Source organism: Motacilla alba, chromosome 13 (assembly GCF_015832195.1).
Source record: "Motacilla alba alba isolate MOTALB_02 chromosome 13, Motacilla_alba_V1.0_pri, whole genome shotgun sequence".
Classification (NCBI taxonomy): Eukaryota; Metazoa; Chordata; class Aves; order Passeriformes; family Motacillidae; genus Motacilla; species Motacilla alba.
The window spans coordinates 2,549,993-2,568,521 of NC_052028.1; the positions used below are offsets into that span (position 1 = coordinate 2,549,993).

An 18,529-nucleotide genomic window follows, 5' to 3' on the forward strand; every position below is an offset into this window, starting at 1 on the left:
TCTAGGCAGAGATGCTGTACAAGAAGGATCCTAAATTGCTGAAGCAGCTGCAGTACTGTGAGGACACAGGGATCCCCCTTGCTGCCATTGTGGGAGAGCAGGAGCTGGCAGATGGAGTTGTCAAGCTGCGAGATGTTGCAACAAGAAAGGAGGTGAGAATGCCCTTTTACACCAGGTTTTAAAGTACTTCCAGACTCTGGAGATCACTGGAGAGCTGTGGGTTTTCCCTCAGTGTTCTTTGGGAGGCCATAGCACAGATCTATTGGGTGACTGCAGAAAACCAGTCACAAACTGCATTGGTATCCATACTTAGTCCTTACAAGTGCTCTTCTCTACTGCTGCTCTGTTTGCTTTGTAGGTTGATATCCCCAGAGAAAAGCTTATTGATGAGATCAGGAGAAGGCTGGAGCCCTGAGGACTTCTCTGGCCGGAGCTGCTTGGCGGAGCTGCTGCACACCTGGAGCCCTCCCGGACCCTCAGCCCCTCCCTGCCAGCTGCGGTCTGGTGCCATCCACTGGCCTAAGGCTCATTGCCTCGGCTCAGGCAGTGAGAACTGAGGAGTAAGACGGTTTTAAAAGCTATGGACGGTGCAGTCACCAGGTTAACCTGGTTAGCTTCTCTGAAGGTCAAGTTGGTGGGTTCCTAATCCTGCCGTCCCTGTACAGCCGTTTCCGTCACTGTAGGTGGCGGTGGCACTGATGGATGTGGTGAAGCTCAAGCGGGATCAGGTGGAACTCCAGATTTGGGAGGGGGGGTCCGTGGTGTGTTGGGCCCCTGCCAGCGCAGGGAGGGGGCAGTGGAAGGGCACCCCGCCGCTATCCGGGCAGCGGCGCCGGTCCCAGCCCGCCGGCGGGCGCGGAGCTGCGGGAGCGCCCTGGAGGAAGTTGTGTCCCATCACCGAGGGACACAACGAGCGGCTGGAGCAGCTGCGCGGGCCGGGGCGCGCGTGGGAACACTGTATTTTTATATATTAAACAAAACCCCGAATGCAAACCCGAAGCGCGCCCTCCGCCTTTCCCTCCCCGCGGTGGCGGCGCTGCGCCTGCGCGGCGGCGGCGCGGGAGTCGCGCATGCGCGGCGCGGGCGCGGCCTCGGCATGGCGGAGGAGGCGGCCGTGCGGGCCCAGGCGGAGACCGTGCGGAGGCTCAAACAGGACAAGGCCGATGCCGACGAGGTGCGGGGGCTCCGCTGTTACCGGGATGGGGTGCCGGGGGAGCAGCAGGATGGCTGGGAGCGGCGGGGAATGAGAACGGGGGCGCCGGCGCTGTTGGGATGGGCAAGATGGGGTTTGAGGGAGCTGCGGGCACCGGTGCTGGGCTGGGAGAGGGCTGCGGGGCCGTGAGGAGAACTGGGGGCTTCTGCTCTAGGGGCTCCTGCTGTAGGGCTGGCGGCATTAGGAAGAGAGGCGTCGGGAAGGGTGGGAGTGCAGGGCTGGGAAGTGGAAGGGCTGAGGGTGCAGGGAAGGCTCGTGGTGGCAGCCGGTGATAGCGGTGTTAGAGTGAAGGGAAGGATGCTTGCGAGGGTTAGGATTGGGAGGAGGATGCTGGAAACAGCTAATGCTGGTGCGTGTAGCGGGAGCTGCTGGTGGTGGGGAGATAGCTGTGGGTGGTAATGGAGGTCGTGGGAGTCAGGGAACGGTGGGGGTGTTTGCGTCGCTGAGATAGGGGTGCTTGTATGAAAAGTGGGAAGTGCCGGACAGGAGCAGGGAGCGTCCCTCTGGTTGCTGAGAAGCTGGGAATAGTGGGTGTATTGAGGTTGTGGAGTCCAGGTGCGCTGGGGATGCTGAGGTTGAAGGTACTGGGGAAGGCAGTGGGCTGGGCTGGTGGGTGGTCTTATCCCCAGCTCCCTCCTTCTCCGTCCCCAGATTGCAAAGGAAGTGGCAAAGCTGCTCGAGATGAAGGCGCAGCTGGGGACAGATGAGGGGAAACACAAGTTTGTGCTGAAGACCCCGAAGGTAACACCCCTCTCCCATGCCCCTCTGTGTGCATGTCCTCCCCCAGACACGCAGCCAGCACCCTCCACACATCTGTGAGCCAAAGTCCGGCATGGCCACACCTGTCTTTGTTACATTTCTGTTTTCACTTTCACTTTTAGCAGCAAGGGGGAAGAGGGATGAAAACACTCCCTGACAGTATTCAGCCCAGATAGTCACCACCTTAGAGGCTTCTGGGTGCTTCTCTGACATTCCAACCACTGCTGGTGTGGTCAGGAAATTCCCTTCTGATCAAGCTTTATTGTAGCTGCCCAGTGTGAGAGGGCTCATATCTATCCTTGGTCTGAGGGGCTCATTTACTGAACAGGTCTGGCCAGCTGCTGGGATTTCTGTGTCCTCTTGTGGGAGGACCCTTCCTTTACAAGTAGTTTTTCACCTCCAGGCCTGTGCATAGTGCAATGTCTGGTGAAATACTTTGTAACCTGAATGTTTCATCTCACTGGCAGTTGATCAGAGACTGCCTGCTTCCACGCTGTGATGTGGGGACAGTTATGAATCTGTTCACAAACAAGCCAGGCTGTGGTGATGCCACTGACATGGGAAATCATAGACACATGGAGTGGTTTGGGTTGGAAGGACCTTAAAGCACATCTTGTTCCACTTCCTGCCATGGTAGGGACACCTTCCACTATCCCAGGTTGCTCCAAGCCCCATCCAGCCTGACCTGGGACACTTCTAGGGATGGGGCAGCCGCAGCTGCTCTGGGCAACCTCACAGGGAAGAATTTATTCCCAGTGTTTAAAAGTCTCAAAACTGTCCCTTTGTCCATTTCCTTTATGATATGTTTTGTTGGAATGTAATTGTGGTGTGATGCCTGGAAAGTGGAAGGGTATTTCATTGTTTAAAAGTGTGGAGAAGGGGATTTTGCAGCCCTGTTGAGTCCCAGGGAAACTCAGCTGAGTTTCCAGCCCATCTCAGGCTTGTCAATGGCAGCTGAAGGCCACCTGAGTGATCTGTGGGTGGGGATGCTTCCTCTTGCCTAAGTGGTTTTATAAAGTGGAAGTTGGATGGTTTTTAATGTTACTGAGAGCATAAAGATGGTCATTGAAATAATTCAGTGATCCTTGACACCAGAGAAATGGAAATGGTGCGTGGCCCTGTGAATTGTAGACGGACATTTCACTGGTGTTGCATTTTGAAAGATGATTTTTCTCTGTTTGGAAATTGCAGAGCTGATGGCTGTTGCACAGTTTCAGAGCATGTCTGTCCTCTGTTTCCACCTTTGGGGTGGCTCACTGGGCAGGGGTCTGGCTAACAGGTCTGCATCAGGGCTGAGGACAGGTCCTGGTTGCGCTGTCAGGCTCGAAAGCACTGAACTCTCACTGCTGGATCTGTTTTATCCTGTTTGTTTCCTGTACTGTGAAACTCTGGACTTAGGTTTCACTCTGCAGACCATGGCAGACTCTGTCTGAGCTGTGTCCTGATGTTTTCCAACGTTTTTAGTGCTGTTTAACAATATCTGGTGTCTGGACCTGGTCTCTCTGGCTTTGTTAGCAGGATGGCAGCATCTTTCTCGTGTCACGCCTCTAACCCAAAGTGTCCTTTGCTCCTTTTGTTCCCTCATCCCAGGGCACGCGGGATTTTGGCCCCAAGGAAATGGCCATCCGTGAGAGGGCCTTCAAAGCCATCATCTCCTGCTTCAAGCGCCACGGGGCCGAAGTCATCGACACGCCGGTGTTCGAGCTGAAGGTGGGTGAGGACACAGCAGGTTGGCTGAGCTGCTGAGGATCCTGCAGCTCCGAGTGCTGAGGGTTGAGTTTCCTTCTGTTCCTAGGCATTCTTCCTTTTTCTCCTTGTTTTCTGTGTGCTCTAGGGCTGATCCCTGTCACTGAAGATGCTGTTTGTTCGTGTGTTGTTTTGTTGTAGGAGACACTGACAGGGAAATACGGCGAAGACTCGAAGCTCATCTATGATCTAAAGGATCAGGGAGGAGAGCTGCTGTCCCTACGCTACGACCTGACAGTATCCTGCCACAGCTGGTGCTGAGGGGCCTTGGCAGCCCTCCTTTTGGGGTAGCACTGTCCTGAGGGGGAGGAGGGACCCCAGACTGACAGGGAGAGCATGAGCAGGCAGTGTGGTTCAGTGGTGCAGAGCCCTTGCTTGGTTATTTACTCTGCATTGCTTCTGTTTGGTGAAGGAATGCTTAGAATCATGGAATATCCTGAGTTGGAAATGACCCCAAGGATCATTAATCCAGCTCCTGACCCTGCACAGGACACTCCACCCAAGTGCCTGAGAGCGTTTTCCAAATGCTCCTTGAGCTCTCTCAGGTCTGGTGCCACCACCACTTCCTTGGGGAGCCTGTGCTCGTGCCCAACAACCCTCTGGGGGAAGAACCTTTTGCTGACATCCAGCCTGACCCTCCCCTGTCACAGCTTCATGCCCCATGTGTGTGGAAGTACAGAAGATCTGTATGAGTGTGGTTTCTCCCAGACAGGGTTCCCAGAGCACGCTGCTGCAGTACCCAGCCCACGTGAGACTGAGATCCAGCCCAAGGTGCTGCTGGAAGAATCCTGAAGGGACACTTGGAGGCAGCATGTGTGGAGACCCTGGGAAGCTGGGATAGGTGCAGCTGTCTCTTAGCAGTCCTTTGCCCCCGGGGTGCTGGGTGGGAGGCAGTGAGTGCCTCTCCCCCAGTGCTGCCTGTGACTGATAACCGGGGGGATGATCCCTTCTTGTGTCCATCCTTAACTCTGTCTCAGGTGCCCTTTGCTCGCTACCTGGCCATGAACAAGATCACCAACATCAAGCGCTACCACATTGCCAAGGTGTACAGGAGGGACAACCCGGCCATGACCAGGGGCCGCTACCGCGAGTTCTACCAGTGTGTGAGTTTGGCTGTGGGCAGGGACACTGCTGGGACAGCCTGTGGGCTGGGCAGCACCTGTGGACACATAGCACTGTCAAAGTAACAGCTGAGTTTCCCTTCCCTGTGGCTGTGGAAAGCTCTGAAGGATCCACTAACCTCCTTAGGGTGTCCTTATGAGCGTGAAAAACAACTGGAGAGTGGGAGAGTGAGTGTGACAGCTGTGACATGGTGCTGGCGTGGTGTGGAGCTTTGTCATAGAGCCCCCAGGTGTCACCTCCTTTGCACTGTATGGGAGGGCAGCTCCTTGCTCCATCCCACAGTGCTTGCTGGATGGGTGGTGGGGAAGAATTTCCTTCTCCTCCCAAATCTGGCAACAGTTCAGCTCTGGGTGTGTTAGCAGGACATTCCGACCAGGCAAGGCAGTAGCTTACGCTACTTCCCTTCCATGTTTAGTCAACTTTAACTTCAAAGGAAGGTAAAACCCAGAGGCCAAATTACAGAACAAGTAACAAAGCAATTTCCTTCATGGCTTTCTCATGGTAGCCCTAAGGAACAGCTTTGCTCTGTTCTACAGACACGGTCCCCAGGGACTCATAGTGCAAACAATTTCTTTTGTTTGAGAATATTCCTACTTCATTATATAACCCCTGGGAATACCTTCCAGCTTTGGCTTGGTGATTCCTGTTTCTAGATGACTTGGGGTCATTGCCTCCTGTCTCATCTACCCCAAGATCTCACTCCTAGGATAGCTAGAAATGGTCTTCTAATATCCAGGCTAAATTTATTTGTACCTGATTGTTTCCTTCCTCTCATTTAAAGAGTTCAGCTCTTAAAATACTAGCTATCATCCCTTGATATGTATTCTTCCCCTTTCCCAGGTAAACATTTGGGAAATGTTTAGAGAAATCTTCCCCTCCTTAGACCACGTAAATCAAGCTCTGTTACCTTTGTTTCCTTCTCTCCTTGGATATGTTTTCATCCTTTTCTCAGCCTAGGACCTTTTCCTACAGGTTTTCTTCAATATAATTCACCAGTCCCTGGTTTTTTTTCAGTGCCATTTCATCTGTGCCATCTACAGCGATATCAGCACTTTCCTGACTTCCTGTAGACTTCCTGTACTTCCTCACCCAACTTTCCCAGGGATTGCATCAGCCCTTTTTGCACTCAGCTGATCAGGAATTAACTGTGTGATCCCATCTCTTCCACGAATGCCCCAGTTTATTTTGAGAGCTTTGTGAAGCCCTCTTGAAATATATCCACATAATGAAAATTATTCTTGAACCCCAAATCTCACTAAAGACTTTGCATTGAGGATTCCTAAACAGGAATTGGAGAGGGGCTCTCTTGCTACTTCTGTGTTTCATTTCTCTCTGAACACTGATGTTGTTTCCAATCATGGGAGACGAGCCTATTGAAGCATCTTGATGTGGGCTTTGGTTCTTCTATGTGCTAGTTCCTGTGGTGATCTCTGTTGGGGACCACTCAGGGTTCCTGATTCCATTTTCTGTCTTAGCAGTTGAAACTCTGGTTTTGCTTCTCTTGCCTTCCCTCATCATTAACTTGGTTGGCATGCGTATTAAAAATACACCCTAAGAATCAAGGTGAAGCATCTGGCATTTAGGTCATAGCAAATGAGAAGTAATTTTCCCTCTTCTTTCTGGTTCCTTTGTTCTATTTATTTACTGCTGCTCCTCCTTTTTGTTGTTTTTTGAGGATCTGTGTCAGAGTGTCACTGCAGCAACTGCTGGGTCAGGGAAGCAGATCACAGTGTACAGACTCTTTGAAATGCAGTGGACATGAGAGCACTGCTGCCTTCCATGGTGGAGATCCTAACCCACATCCTGTCCCTTCTGGGTTGACTCTCTAAGGGATAGCGCTGCCTGAGATCCCAGTTATGTAGGGTTTTGCATACAAGGTGCTGTTACCAGCAGTTGAAGCTGTTTTCCTGCAGCCGTGCTGTGGTGCTGAATTGCTCACTGCCTGTTCCTGTGCCCCCAGGACTTTGACATCGCCGGGCAGTTTGACCCGATGATTCCCGATGCCGAGTGCCTGAAGATCGTGCACGAGATCCTGAGTGACCTGCAGCTCGGGGACTTTGTCATCAAGGTGAGACTGGGTGGGTTCTGTGTGCCACGGTGGGAAGCAGTGGTCGTTGTTCTGTGGTTTTACCCAGTAGCACCTGCTCCCTCTCTAAGGCCTGACCCAGAAGTTTGTCCCTCCTCTCTGCCTGGAAGCAAATGTGCTTCCCCTTGCGTTAAAGATAGGACATCCACTTGGATTTGCTTTGAGCTGGGAGTGACAGGAGTTTTCCTGAGGCTGCAGCTGACAGTGTTCTCTCCAGAACTAACCACAGTCCTTGCAAAATTCCAGCAGCCAGCTACAGTGATAGAATGGTCTGCGTTGGAAGAGCCTTAAATCCAGTTCCGTTACCCTGCCGTGGGCAGAGGCACCTTCCACTAGACTAGGTTGCTCTAAGCCCTGTCCAGCCTGGTCCTGAACACTTGCAGGAGTGGGGCAGTCACAGCTTCTCTGGACAACCTGTGCCAGGGCCTCAACACCCCTATTATAATAAATTTCTTCCTGATATCTATCTAAGCAGGTGATTGTCACATTCACTGCCTGCAGTAAAACAGGCTCTGGTCCAGGATTCCTGCCCTTATCCCAGCAGGGGCATCTGCTCAGTGTGTGGTGTTGCCTGCAGATTTCTGCCTTTCCACCAAGTCCTTTTTGGAGCTGAAGCATTTTGTGGAGCAGGAGTTGTGCCCTGCTGCAGGCTGAGCTCGCTATTTGCTTCCAGACACCTCTGTTCCCTTGGGGTGGCAGCAGATGGTGCTCGATGTGTAGGTGAGGCAGGATGGGAAGGCTGCACAGGTGCAGTGGAGCAGTGGGTAGGAGTGCTGGATGCACAGGAGGGCAGTGGCATCCATGAGGGACCTGGAGCTGGGCCATTCCTGGGCACTGCAGGCTGGATGTTGTGTTCCTGTTGCAGCCCCATGGAGCAGGGACCAGGTACTTCCCCTTGAACCTGTCTGGGGTGAGATAAAGGAGCTGGGTGTTCGGGCAGTGGTGGAAGTGGTGCCTTTGGGAATGGAGACACTCCTGCAGTGGGGAGCAACAGAATAACGTGCCTGTGGTTATTCTTGTCTCCCACAAGGCACTTTTTGGTTCAGGTTGTTGCTGGAGGATTCCAAATTCCTGTGCAGTTTCTTTGACCCTAAATAATTGTAGACATTCTCACTACCCATGGAAATGTTGAATCCAGCTGAGTCTTTGGCCTTAATGATGTGCTCTTACAGAGCATAATTAAACTATAGAATTCACTATACTGTCATTAAAAAAATAAATCCTCATTGAGGATTTAATATAATCAGATGTCCCTTTTCTTTTAGGTTGATAGTGTAAGGTAGTACTCTGAAGTCATCTCCTTGGCTGTGGTCTGTTCCTGAGCTGTTTTTACATGTCCACGTGAGGGGACTCATAGGCCCTGATGTTTGGTTTTTTTTCTCTGAGTGGAGGTGTGTGTGGCTCTAGATGGAAGTGTGATGGCTCTGCCCAGGCTTGGTAGATGTCAGCTGTGCTATTTGCTCTGCTCTGGGAAGCTTCCAGAGAATGGGAAAAAAAATTACAAATGGCAAAATACCCCTTCACATACATCTCCTGTATTCTCTTCCGTGGTTAAAACTACAGGGGAATGAAGCAGGACATGGCTGAAGCAGCTGCTTGAGTTCCTAATTGCTGATGTGCTGCTCCCTCTCCCCCAGGTCAACGACCGGCGCATCCTTGATGGGATGTTCGCAGTGTGTGGGGTCCCGGACAGCAAATTCCGAACCATCTGCTCCAGCGTTGACAAGCTGGATAAGGTATGGGCTGGAGCCCCAGGCTGCACCTGCTGCTGCTGGGGTCTCAGTGAATGAGCCATGGTCCGTGAGAATTGGCTGGAAAGTGCTGATAAGCATCGAGTTGTTCCCAGCTTTCCCTGGAGGAGATACATGCAGGGCATAGCATTCACATAGAAGAGTGGATCCTCTGTTTTGTTACCCACTATCCCGTGAGGTCCTGATAAAAGGAAAGGTGGGAGGGGAAAATGCTCTTCACATAGGAGGTTCAATATCCCAAATCTTCACCTGCTGAAGGTGTTGCTGTTTGTGAACCAGGCTGATGAAAACCTGCACCAAATTAGGCTAGGGCATGTTAAAACAGCTCGTGTCTCATCACATGTGGTCATGGTTCTTGGTTGAAGGATGAACTGCCTTTTCCTGTGGGGGATTTGTCAGATGATCAAATGAAGGCAACTGGAGGAGGTCTCACTCACAGCCCTGTTAGCAGAGATCCGTTGCAGAGGCATGACCAAAGTTTGGGGTTTGGGGCTGTGTACATGTGGGAAAGGAGCACTGGGCTTCCTTCTGATGGGATCATTTCCTTGTGACTTATCTCAGTGCAGCTGGATGTGATCTAGACTCTGGTTCTCTGACTCGTGGTCAGTGGGAAGATGGCAGCATATTGTGCTTCCATCGGGTTTTTTCCATTACCCAAGCAATACTTCTCACCTTTCCAAGTGATTCCATGGCCAGCAACACTTTCCTGAGTGGTGTTTACGACTAAGTACCTAACCAGGGAATCCACAGCAGCAAGATGGGTCTCAGACTTGGTGGTTATACAGTGCTGATATTTGATTCTAGCCAGAGATGAAACTAAAGATATTTTCATAGGGTTGGGATACAAACAGGCTGTGCAGAGGTACAAGAAGTTGAGTTATGCACACATGACTGTGCTCTGAGAGCTGCTGCTTCTCTCGTGCACCTTCTAACCATGATTATGGGATTCTGCCATGCAGAGGAGGGCCTGTGTCCCTGGTGCAGTGGCAGATGCCCTTCTCTCCCCTCACAGGTGTCGTGGGAAGAAGTGAGGAGTGAGATGGTGGGAGAGAAGGGGCTCTCTCCCGAGGCTGCGGATCGCATTGGGGAGTATGTCCAGCTCCACGGTGAGCACCACGGGCTGATGCCCTTGGCCTTGTTCTGGGCTGGGGACGGAAGGTGCAGGGCACAGCCCCGGCTGGCCGGGGCCACGGTGCCGGGTGCTGCTGCCCGGGCACAGCTGAGGCACGGCTGGTCCCCACAGGTGGGCTGGAGCTGATCGAGCGGCTTCTCCAGGACCCAAAGCTATCCCAGAACAAGGTGGCCAAGGAAGGGCTGGGGGACATGAAGCTGCTGTTTGAGTACCTGACCCTGTTTGGCATCACAGGGAAGGTGAGGAGGTGTGGGGGCAGGAGGGGGTGCTGCCCGGCTGGGCCCCGAGCAGGCGGTGACGGGGCCGCCCTCGTGCCCTGCAGATCTCCTTCGACCTGAGCCTGGCGCGGGGCCTGGACTATTACACGGGGGTGATCTTTGAGGCTGTGCTGCTGCAGCAGGAGAACGAGCACGTGGAGGAGGCGGTCAGCGTTGGCAGCGTGGCTGGAGGCGGCCGCTATGACGGGCTGGTGGGCATGTTTGATGCCAAGGGCCGCAAGGTGCCCTGTGTGGGGGTCAGCATTGGCATCGAGCGCATCTTCTCCATCCTGGAACAGAGGCTGGAGGTAGGTGCCTGTGGTGCTCAGCTAAGCATGGTTGATCCCCCACTCCAGCAGGTGCTGAAGTGAGTGTTCCTTGCCCCAGCCTTTGGAGAAGCCAGCCAGGCCTCTGCTCTGCTCTGCACCAGGAGTCAGAACCAGGATATAACCTCCAACTCTCCCTGGCCTGGTGGATGGTGTCTGTGGTTCCCACTGAAGACAGGATCCTTCTTTCCACAGCCCTCAGACACGGCTTCTCCAGCTGCAGCTGGTGGGGGAGCTTTAATCCTCAGCAGGGGCAGGTACCTTAGTGTTCCCCACTGCATGAGGCATCCACGTGAGCCCGCATCCTCCTTGGTGAGGTAGCATTGTTCTGCAAGGGAGGCAGCAGCCTCACACATGTATTTGTCCTGTCCTCACACATGTATTTGTCCTGCCTGTGGCACTCCAGAGACGAGACAGGTTATCACATGTTCCCGGGCAGCAACTGCAGTGCCTCTAGGGGTTTCCACATAGCTTTTTCCTCTTCCCTCTCCTCAGAGTTGTACTGTTTCTCATCCCAATCAATGGCTGTTAGATAGGTCTTTGTAAGCTCCCAAAATGGGCTATGTGTTCCCCTCCCCCAGAAGTCTGGTGTTAGTTCTCTCTTGGCAGCCAGACACAACTGGAATTTCTGAATAGAAACTGAATTCCTCCCCCACCACCTCCAGTCCTGGCCAGGTTTGTTCCTTTGCAGGTGACCTTTTAAAGGCTTCTCCCTTCAGCAAGGCAGCAGGGAAATGCCACATGGAGTATCCAACATCTGCCACAGGGGCTGGTGGAGCATTCAGCTTGCTGCTGTTTAACCCATAGTTAGAACCTCAGCTGTAGAGCAGGCAGCTGCCTGTGTCCATCTTCTCCAGGGTGTGTTGCTTCTGAGCTATTTGGAGCAGATACTTAGGAGGCCCTTGGGTGTGGAGAAACTGGAGGGAGGCTGTGTTAAGCACACATAATGGAAAATTGATTCTGCTCTAGGATGGGATCTGTGGGATCTCTCTGACTCCAAGTTAAGGCTGTTGATCCCTCTGAGCCCAGTCTTCCTCTTCACTGGATTTCACTGGAGCTGAGTGGTGACCCATCCTGCTCATAGAATCTCAGATGTCTTGGTGTGTCTGTGGCATCTTCTGGGTCCTGTTCCCTCTCTAGGCCTCTGAGGAAAAGATCAGGACAACGGAGACACAGGTGCTGGTGGCCTCTGCCCAAAAGAAGCTCCTTGAAGAGCGGCTGAAGCTCATCTCTGAACTGTGGGATGCTGGAATCAAGGTATCACTGGGGGATGGCACAGTCGAGAGCTGCCTGGTCACTCTGTCTGGGAATGGACCAGGTCTGGCTTTGCTTTGGGAAGGAGTTACAGGGAGCAGGTGGGGAGCAGACACTGCCTTCCTGAATGGAGCCTTCCTCTTCTCAGTGTCCCAAATCATGGGCTCTCCAGGAAGGGCTGGGCAGCAGGACTTGGTTAGCCCTATAACTGCAAGGCCTTGTTGAAGCAGGTGCCCAGGCTCCAGGACTCCATCCTGTCCCCACCACACAACCTCACACTCACCACACTGGCCCAGCAGTGCCTGGTGGAAGGGGACAGTGGAACATCCCAGTTTGATGATTTGTGCTCTGGCTTTCTCCCAGGCAGAGATGCTGTACAAGAAGAACCCCAAGCTGCTGAATCAGCTGCAGTACTGTGAGGAGACAGGCATCCCTCTTGTCGCCATTGTGGGTGAGCAGGAGCTCAAGGATGGAGTGGTCAAGCTGCGGATCGTGGCGACCAGGGAGGAGGTACGGCCTGTGGCGCGGTGGGGCTGGCTGTGTGACCCTTCAGCCCGGCTCACACCAGCCCTCCAGAGCCAGTGGTGTTTCCAGCAAGTTCTGTAACACCCCATATTGCAGTTCCTTGCCCCACGCAGCTTCCTGGAGTCATGAGGTGCTGGGGTGTCCAGCTCTGGGGAGTTTCCTATCACGTGGCCTCCTTGAACTCCTCAGTTCAGGAGCGTGGAGCATGGAGGGGTGGTTCAGTGGTGCTAATGAGTGAGATTTAACAGAACTTGGTTAGCCCTGAACTGCAGGGCTGCTCCGTGCCTGTTCCCTCAGGACAGATTCCCAAAACAGGCAGCACTGGTATCAGTGCATGGGTCACTGGCTAAGATCACTGCATAGATCAGTAACGTGGGAGCCAATAGGAAAGTGTGGGGAGAGCAGCATTCTTAAAGCCATTATGCAGGAGAGGGCTTACTGGGGTTGCTGGTGTGTGCCTGCTCTTGCAGGTTCAGCTCTGTGGCTGCTGCAGCCCAGCTGATCCCTGTAGAGGGACTGGTGACACCTTGGTGTGACCTCCTGAGACAGGGCCACGACTGTGGTGACGTGTCAAGCTGCTGGAGTTGTATTGATGGAACTTTCTGCTCCCCTTGTGTAGGTCAGTGTTCGAAGGGAGAGCCTGGTGGAGGAGATCAGGATACGAACGAGTCAGTGTTAACCCTTCGGATGCCTCTGCTCCTTTGCTGGATTCCAGCTAACAGATCTTCTGTAAATGCCTTCACCAGGCTGTGCAGCAGTGGGTGGGGTGTCAGGGTGACTTTGAAAGCTGTATTTATTCTTGTCTTAAGCCCTTCCTTCCCTGGTGGGAGCCAAGAGCCTGCACTGACTCCTGTGCCATGCCTGGCCCTTGAGAATGTTGCTGGAAAGATGTTGTGGAAGCGGCTGTGGCAGATGCTGGCCGCACATCTGCCGCAGCGACCCATGGAGCCCATGCTGGCAGCAGATCCCAGGGGTTTGGCTGCAGCTTCTTGTTCCCGTCGCTTTGAATAACCGTCCCAGCCCATCTCTCTGCTCTGGCTGCAGGGGGTGACCTTATCCCCAGCAAAATGTAATGGCGCTGCTCCCAGAAACATAATAAATCTGTCTGTCCCCTGCTGTGACTCCTGTCCCTGCTTGCTGCTCGGGGCAGTGATTTGCTCACCTGCCTCGCTAAGCCGAAGCTGTACTTTAAAGGTCATTGTGGATGTTTCTGCAGCCGTGATGTTTCCTCCTCCCTCTGGATACTCTGGTGCTGCCAACCCCTGTGACAAGGTGCAGAGCCAAGCCCCCACAGCCACGGGGGGCTCCGTGAGTGACCTCCCAGAGCCCCCAGTCTCCTGAACCCCCCAGGGCTCAGGATCTGCCCCCCAGCCCCCTTCGCTGCTGAGCTACACATTTTGCCTGATGTCCCCAAAACAGGTCAGTTTTTAAACCTGTGGCTCCCCAAACAACGGTTAGACATGAATAAAGAAACAATACATCTTTTCTGAGCATAAAAGGACAAGACAGGAACGGGGCAGGGAAAGCAAGCTAAGAAAGGGCTAGGAAACGGTAGAACAAGGAGGGAGGCAGAACAAGGCAAGGGAAGGAAAATTAAGGCAAGGAAGCGCTATGCAAGGCCTGCTTTGTCAGACCTTGCCCACCCCTGCCTTGCCCCGTGCTCCCATGGGGGCTCCGCGCAGGGCTCCGAGGGTGCCTTGGGCTCCACCTCCGCTCAGGAGAGCACAGCGGCGGCCCTCGGCACCGCATTTATACCGCCCTGCGGCACAGCGCGGCCCGGCCCAGCCAATCACAGCCACAGGGCATGCCTGGTCCAGCCAGTCACAGCCACAGGGCATGCCCGGCTCAGCCAATCACAGCCACAGGGCATGCCCGGCTCAGCCAATCCCGGCCCGCCTGTTCCCGCCCCGCTCATTTTCCTGAGCTCCGCTCTGCCCTCAGGTCCTGCCGCCGCCCCTCCGGGAGCCGATGGCGCCCGCTCCCCGCCATCCCCTCCTTGCCCGGGGAGAGCTCCCAGCCGGGGCCCGATCGGGGAGCCCCCGCCGGCCCTTCCCGGGCCCCGAAGCACCTGCCGCGGGCTGCCGCAGCGAGGCCGCGGCTCCGCCGCCTCCCGGAGCGGCGCCTCAGGAGAACGGGGGGGCGGGGCCGGGCCGCGGCTGAGCGTGGCGGGACGGCGGCCGGATTGAAGGGGCGGCGGTGATTGGACGAGGCGGAGAAAGGCGGCCCGCGATTGGCGGGGCCGGGCGCTGCCTCGGCCCGGGTGGGCGGGGCTTGGGGTCTGTGGGGAGAGGCCGAGGGGGGCCGGAGGGCGGGGGCCGGGGGGCGAGGCCGGGAGCCCTTCCCGCGGGGCCGGGTACCGCCCGGCGAGGCCGGGAGCCCTTCCCGCGGGGCCGGGAAGGGTCAGATAAACAAGGCACGGAACAGGCTGGCAAGGGAGGGATTGGTACAGCGGGGGAAGGGAAGGGAAGGGAAGGGAAGGGAAGGGAAGGGAAGGGAAGGGAAGGGAAGGGAAGGGAAGGGAAGGGAAGGGAAGGGAAGGGAAGGGAAGGGAGTGGTGGACAAGGCAAGGGAGGGGTAGGGAGGAGAAGGCAAGTGAGCCATAATCGATGGCGGGGCAAGGTACATCAGGCAATGCGAGGGAGTGGTTGAAAGGCGAGGCGAGGCAGTGCACGGGAACGGCACAGGCTCGGCGCAAAGGGGCTGGAAAGCTGCCCTGATGGAAAAGGCCCCGGGAGTGCCGGCTCACAGTGGCTGAACGTGAGGCAGAGTGTGCCCCAGAGGGTCAGGAGGCCACGGGCATCTGGCCGTACCTGCTGTACTGTGACCCGCAGGACCAGGCCAGTGACTTCCCCTCTGTCCTGGGTGAGACCACACCCGAGTGCTGCATCCAGTTCTGAGCCCATCACGGCAAGAAAGGCTTTGAGGGGTTGTGGCGTGTCCAGAGAAAGGAATGGAGCTGGGGAAGAGTTGCAGTGTCAGTGCTCTCAGGAGCGGCTGAGGGAGCTGGGCAGGCTCAGATTGGAGAAAATGAGGCTCAGGGACCTGCTTGCTGTCTTCAACTCCCTGAGAGGAGGGTGGAGATCAGACTCTTCTCCCAGGGAGCAAGGGACGGGGTAAGAGGAAATGGCCTCAAACTGCACCAGGGGAGGTTCAGGTTGGACATCAGGAAGAATTTTTTCATGGAAAGGATGGATAAGCACTGGAACAGGCTGCCCAGGGCAGGGGTGAAATCACCATCTCTGTAATTGTGCACAAAACAACTGCACCCAGCACTCAGTGCTCCAGTCTGGTTGACAAGGTGGTGGTTGGTCACAGGTTGAGCTCAATGATTTTTGGAGGTACTTTTCAACATTAATGCGTGATAAAAAGGGCAAAGAAGAGCATTGAAAACCACCTTTGCTGATCTTTTTCACTTAGAATGTTTAATTACATTTTTAGACATTCATTTCTGTTTGCAGTTAGACTTTTCTAAAGGTTGTGCATGTCAGCACTGGGCTGTTGAAATAAAAGCTTCCAGCAGGGTTAAAACTGGGAGCACAGGTAGTACATGTGAATTGAACCTTTTTAGTAAATGAAGCATCTACTTTCATCATTAAAATGAAAACAAACCCAGATTTTTTGTTGTTGTTCGATTGCTCTGGTAGTAACCAAAGAAAAAAGAACAAACCTAGTGCAGTACAAAATATGGAAGTGTCCAGTGATTTCAGACATTGCCTCACTGGGCTGATTAGCTGTTTCCAATGCCTAAACATGCAGAAATGTAGGTGATAATCTGTGATTTACCTTAACTATAAGCCAGTGGAGCTTCCTCTTCATAAACTGCTGAACAGAAGCATATTGCAGTCTTCAGCTTAGTAAAATTAAAATTAAATAGTACTTTTGAAAATGCTAAGTAATAACACCAGGCACTAATCCTTACCTGATTTAAATGAAGACAAAAGATATTTCTGAAGCTGAAGTTTGATGCTGATGCAACATTTCCCCCCATAAATTTATACCACTTAAGGTTTATGTGTTTCCTTGTGATGCTTTTCAGCATGTACCTCAACTCATCATAACTATTGGGTGCTGGAACTAATTAATAAGAGAGCAGTTCTGCTGCAATGGAGGTCATTTAGATTTTACTTTAAAGCTGTCGAAATATGCTTGGAACCTCTTGATGTGATTTCACATCTCTGGAAGGAATCCTGTGAATGAGCAGGCAGCTGGCGCTGGTGATCCAGTGGTTAAAGAGCTGCAGAGTTCTGGCTGACTCCACTGACCTAAAGCTGCCTGGTGGCCTGAGGTGCTGCTTCTGGGAAGCATCAGAACTGTCTCCAAGAAACTGGACGAAGCCAAGAGCAGCGTTCACTCTCACTAACACTCAGCATTCCAGCTGCTGATTTTGAGTTCCTCTGAGAAGTACTGGTTCCTCAGATTGTTTGTGTCGCAGGGTGTGCGCTTCAAACCGGCAGGGAATCGACTTCCTGATCCTTGATCCCCACCCCCAGGCTTCCTGAGCTCAGTTAGGAGTGGGTGACAGCAAAATTTAAATGTGTTATCTGAGTGTGTGTGAAGCAGCTTGAGAAACCGAAAATACGGATGTTCTGCACTCTGAATTATAAGAGAGGTGTGAAATGATCTGAGGATATTAACAGCATTTCTTAAAAAAACTTAGAGAAGAGGCAGTGCTCCAGAGAACTCTGTGGGATATGGGATGGAACTGCATGTACCAATTCAATCCCTAGTGCCAGGACTCTCAGCAGCTCTGCAAATCAGTGCTGTTTACAGGAACCAGGCAGTAAAACAGGGGGAAAAAGGCTTATTGGAGTTACAGTTTCAAATGTGATACCCTGGGATTTTTTTTCTGCTTTACAAAGCCTTGTTTCCATAGATTTAGGGGGTTGACTTGGACCTGTCTTTGTTCATCTTGTGGCCTCTTCCTTTCGTCTCTGCTTGACTTGCACAACTGAGGTGGGAATAAGTGATGGTGGAAGCACAGAAACAGCTTAAACTGTGGTTTTTTCTGCCAGGTGGGGTGTTGGGACAGGGATATTGGATAACTACAGAGTCTGGGCTGCAGAGCATGGTCTTGGGTTTCCAATAGCTGGGAGGAAGGTGGTGGAAAAGTAGAATTGCTACCTAATATTTCACTTGATTTCTTTATGAAGGGTTTTCATAACCTGAAAATTATTGATCTGCCACATCAGAAACCTCCTCCTCCAGAGTGAATGAAGACATGCACCAGAAAAATTACCTGATGGAAAGTGGATATTTTCTTTGAGGGGGATTCTGTCTTTGGTCTCAGCAACAGTGCAGAGAGAAACCTTGTACGTTTATCCCCTGGGAATATGGCATATACAAAAGATCTGCTTGGGAGTCAAGTTACCTATTTGGTTACCTTAGGTAAAACTGAGCTGGACCTGCTGAGATCTGAATCTGATTGCAGCTGTGGAGTGTTTTCATGTAGTGGGCCTCTTTAGGAGACTTTTGATCTGCAGCTGACAGATCTGAGAGCCCAGACTGTCCAAGGAAGCCATGTGCGTGGTTTTTCTCTTTCTGAGGGAAGTGTCAGAGGGGCTGAGAGATCCCCCTTGTATTGTGAAGAGATCTAGCTGGTGATTGTACTGGGAAGATCGAATTCAGTCTTTACGAGGAGAAGTCTTTACAAGGAGAAGTCTTATTCCCCTTCTCCAGGATTTCATTATTCAGGCCAGAAGAAGAGTTTTGGTTTCTAACCCAGCACCAAAAATGACACTTGCCACTGTACTTCTATTTCAGGCCCAAAGCAAAGCAAACCAAACCCAGATCTCTCACTCTTCAGGGCCAACACCAGAAATTATGAGTTGTAGAATTACAAGATGTCTCATACTTTCCCTGGAAAGTATATTGGGTATAGCCTTTCCTTATTCTTATCCTTACACTTTCCTTATCCTTTTTCTCTTGTGAACCACCAGAATGTTCCCCACTCTCACGCAGGCAGCTCTGAACAGGGAGAACCACTGCACAGAAGAAAGATGATTTAACGAGGGTCTAGGACAGCCTGCAGGGCTGGAACATGCTGCCGAGGCTGGCAAGCGTATCTACCACTGCCCACACGCCACCAGAACATTTTTCTTTCTGCCTTCCCATGCTTTTTCCTCCCCTGGTCCCTCCCTTTCCCCTTCCCATCACATCCCATATGCCATTTCATACAATCCATAGGTTCTGCTCTGCACAATCCCCAAATTCCCCTCCCTGGCTCTGTCTAATATCACCTGGGCCATCATCACCCTCAAGCTTCACGACACTGCCAGGAGAGAGTTGCCTTCCCCTTGGCGGGCTTGGATGAGCCAGAGGAGGAGTGGGGACAGTTGGTGTTGGGGTTGTTGCCTCCTGT

At 53.0% G+C, this 18,529-nt stretch overlaps 2 protein-coding genes across 3 annotated transcripts in view; both read left to right on the forward strand.

Moving 5' to 3' along the window:
- LOC119706405 (histidine--tRNA ligase, cytoplasmic-like) overlaps positions 1-999 on the forward strand; it is a 5,631-nt gene extending 4,632 nt beyond the window's left edge. For both annotated transcript variants that reach the window (XM_038150069.1, XM_038150070.1), the window contains 2 exons: positions 6-152; positions 359-999. In XM_038150069.1, the coding sequence (XP_038005997.1) occupies positions 6-152; positions 359-415 (204 nt within the window). In that variant the 3' untranslated portion in view covers positions 416-999. The remainder of the gene's footprint in view (positions 1-5; positions 153-358) is intronic.
- Positions 954-13,292, forward strand: LOC119706406 (histidine--tRNA ligase, cytoplasmic). Its single transcript, XM_038150071.1, has 13 exons — positions 954-1,174; positions 1,865-1,954; positions 3,563-3,682; positions 3,860-3,955; positions 4,696-4,821; positions 6,801-6,908; positions 8,564-8,662; positions 9,690-9,783; positions 9,921-10,048; positions 10,132-10,374; positions 11,533-11,649; positions 12,010-12,156; positions 12,791-13,292. The coding sequence occupies exons 1-13, from the start codon at positions 1,097-1,099 to the stop codon at positions 12,848-12,850; spliced, it is 1,506 nt and encodes a 501-aa protein (XP_038005999.1). The 5' UTR covers positions 954-1,096; the 3' UTR covers positions 12,851-13,292.
- The last annotated feature ends 5,237 nt before the right edge of the window (positions 13,293-18,529 follow it).

Excerpts from the sequence above, each read along its gene's own strand:
- LOC119706406 (XM_038150071.1), top strand. The coding sequence starts at position 1,097 with ATGGCGGAGGAGGCGGCCGTGCGGGCCCAGGCGGAGACCGTGCGGAGG. Across the intron at positions 3,683-3,859 it reads CGCCGGTGTTCGAGCTGAAG|GAGACACTGACAGGGAAATA; the intron begins GTGGGTGAGGAC and ends GTTTTGTTGTAG. Across the intron at positions 8,663-9,689 it reads GCGTTGACAAGCTGGATAAG|GTGTCGTGGGAAGAAGTGAG; the intron begins GTATGGGCTGGA and ends CTCCCCTCACAG.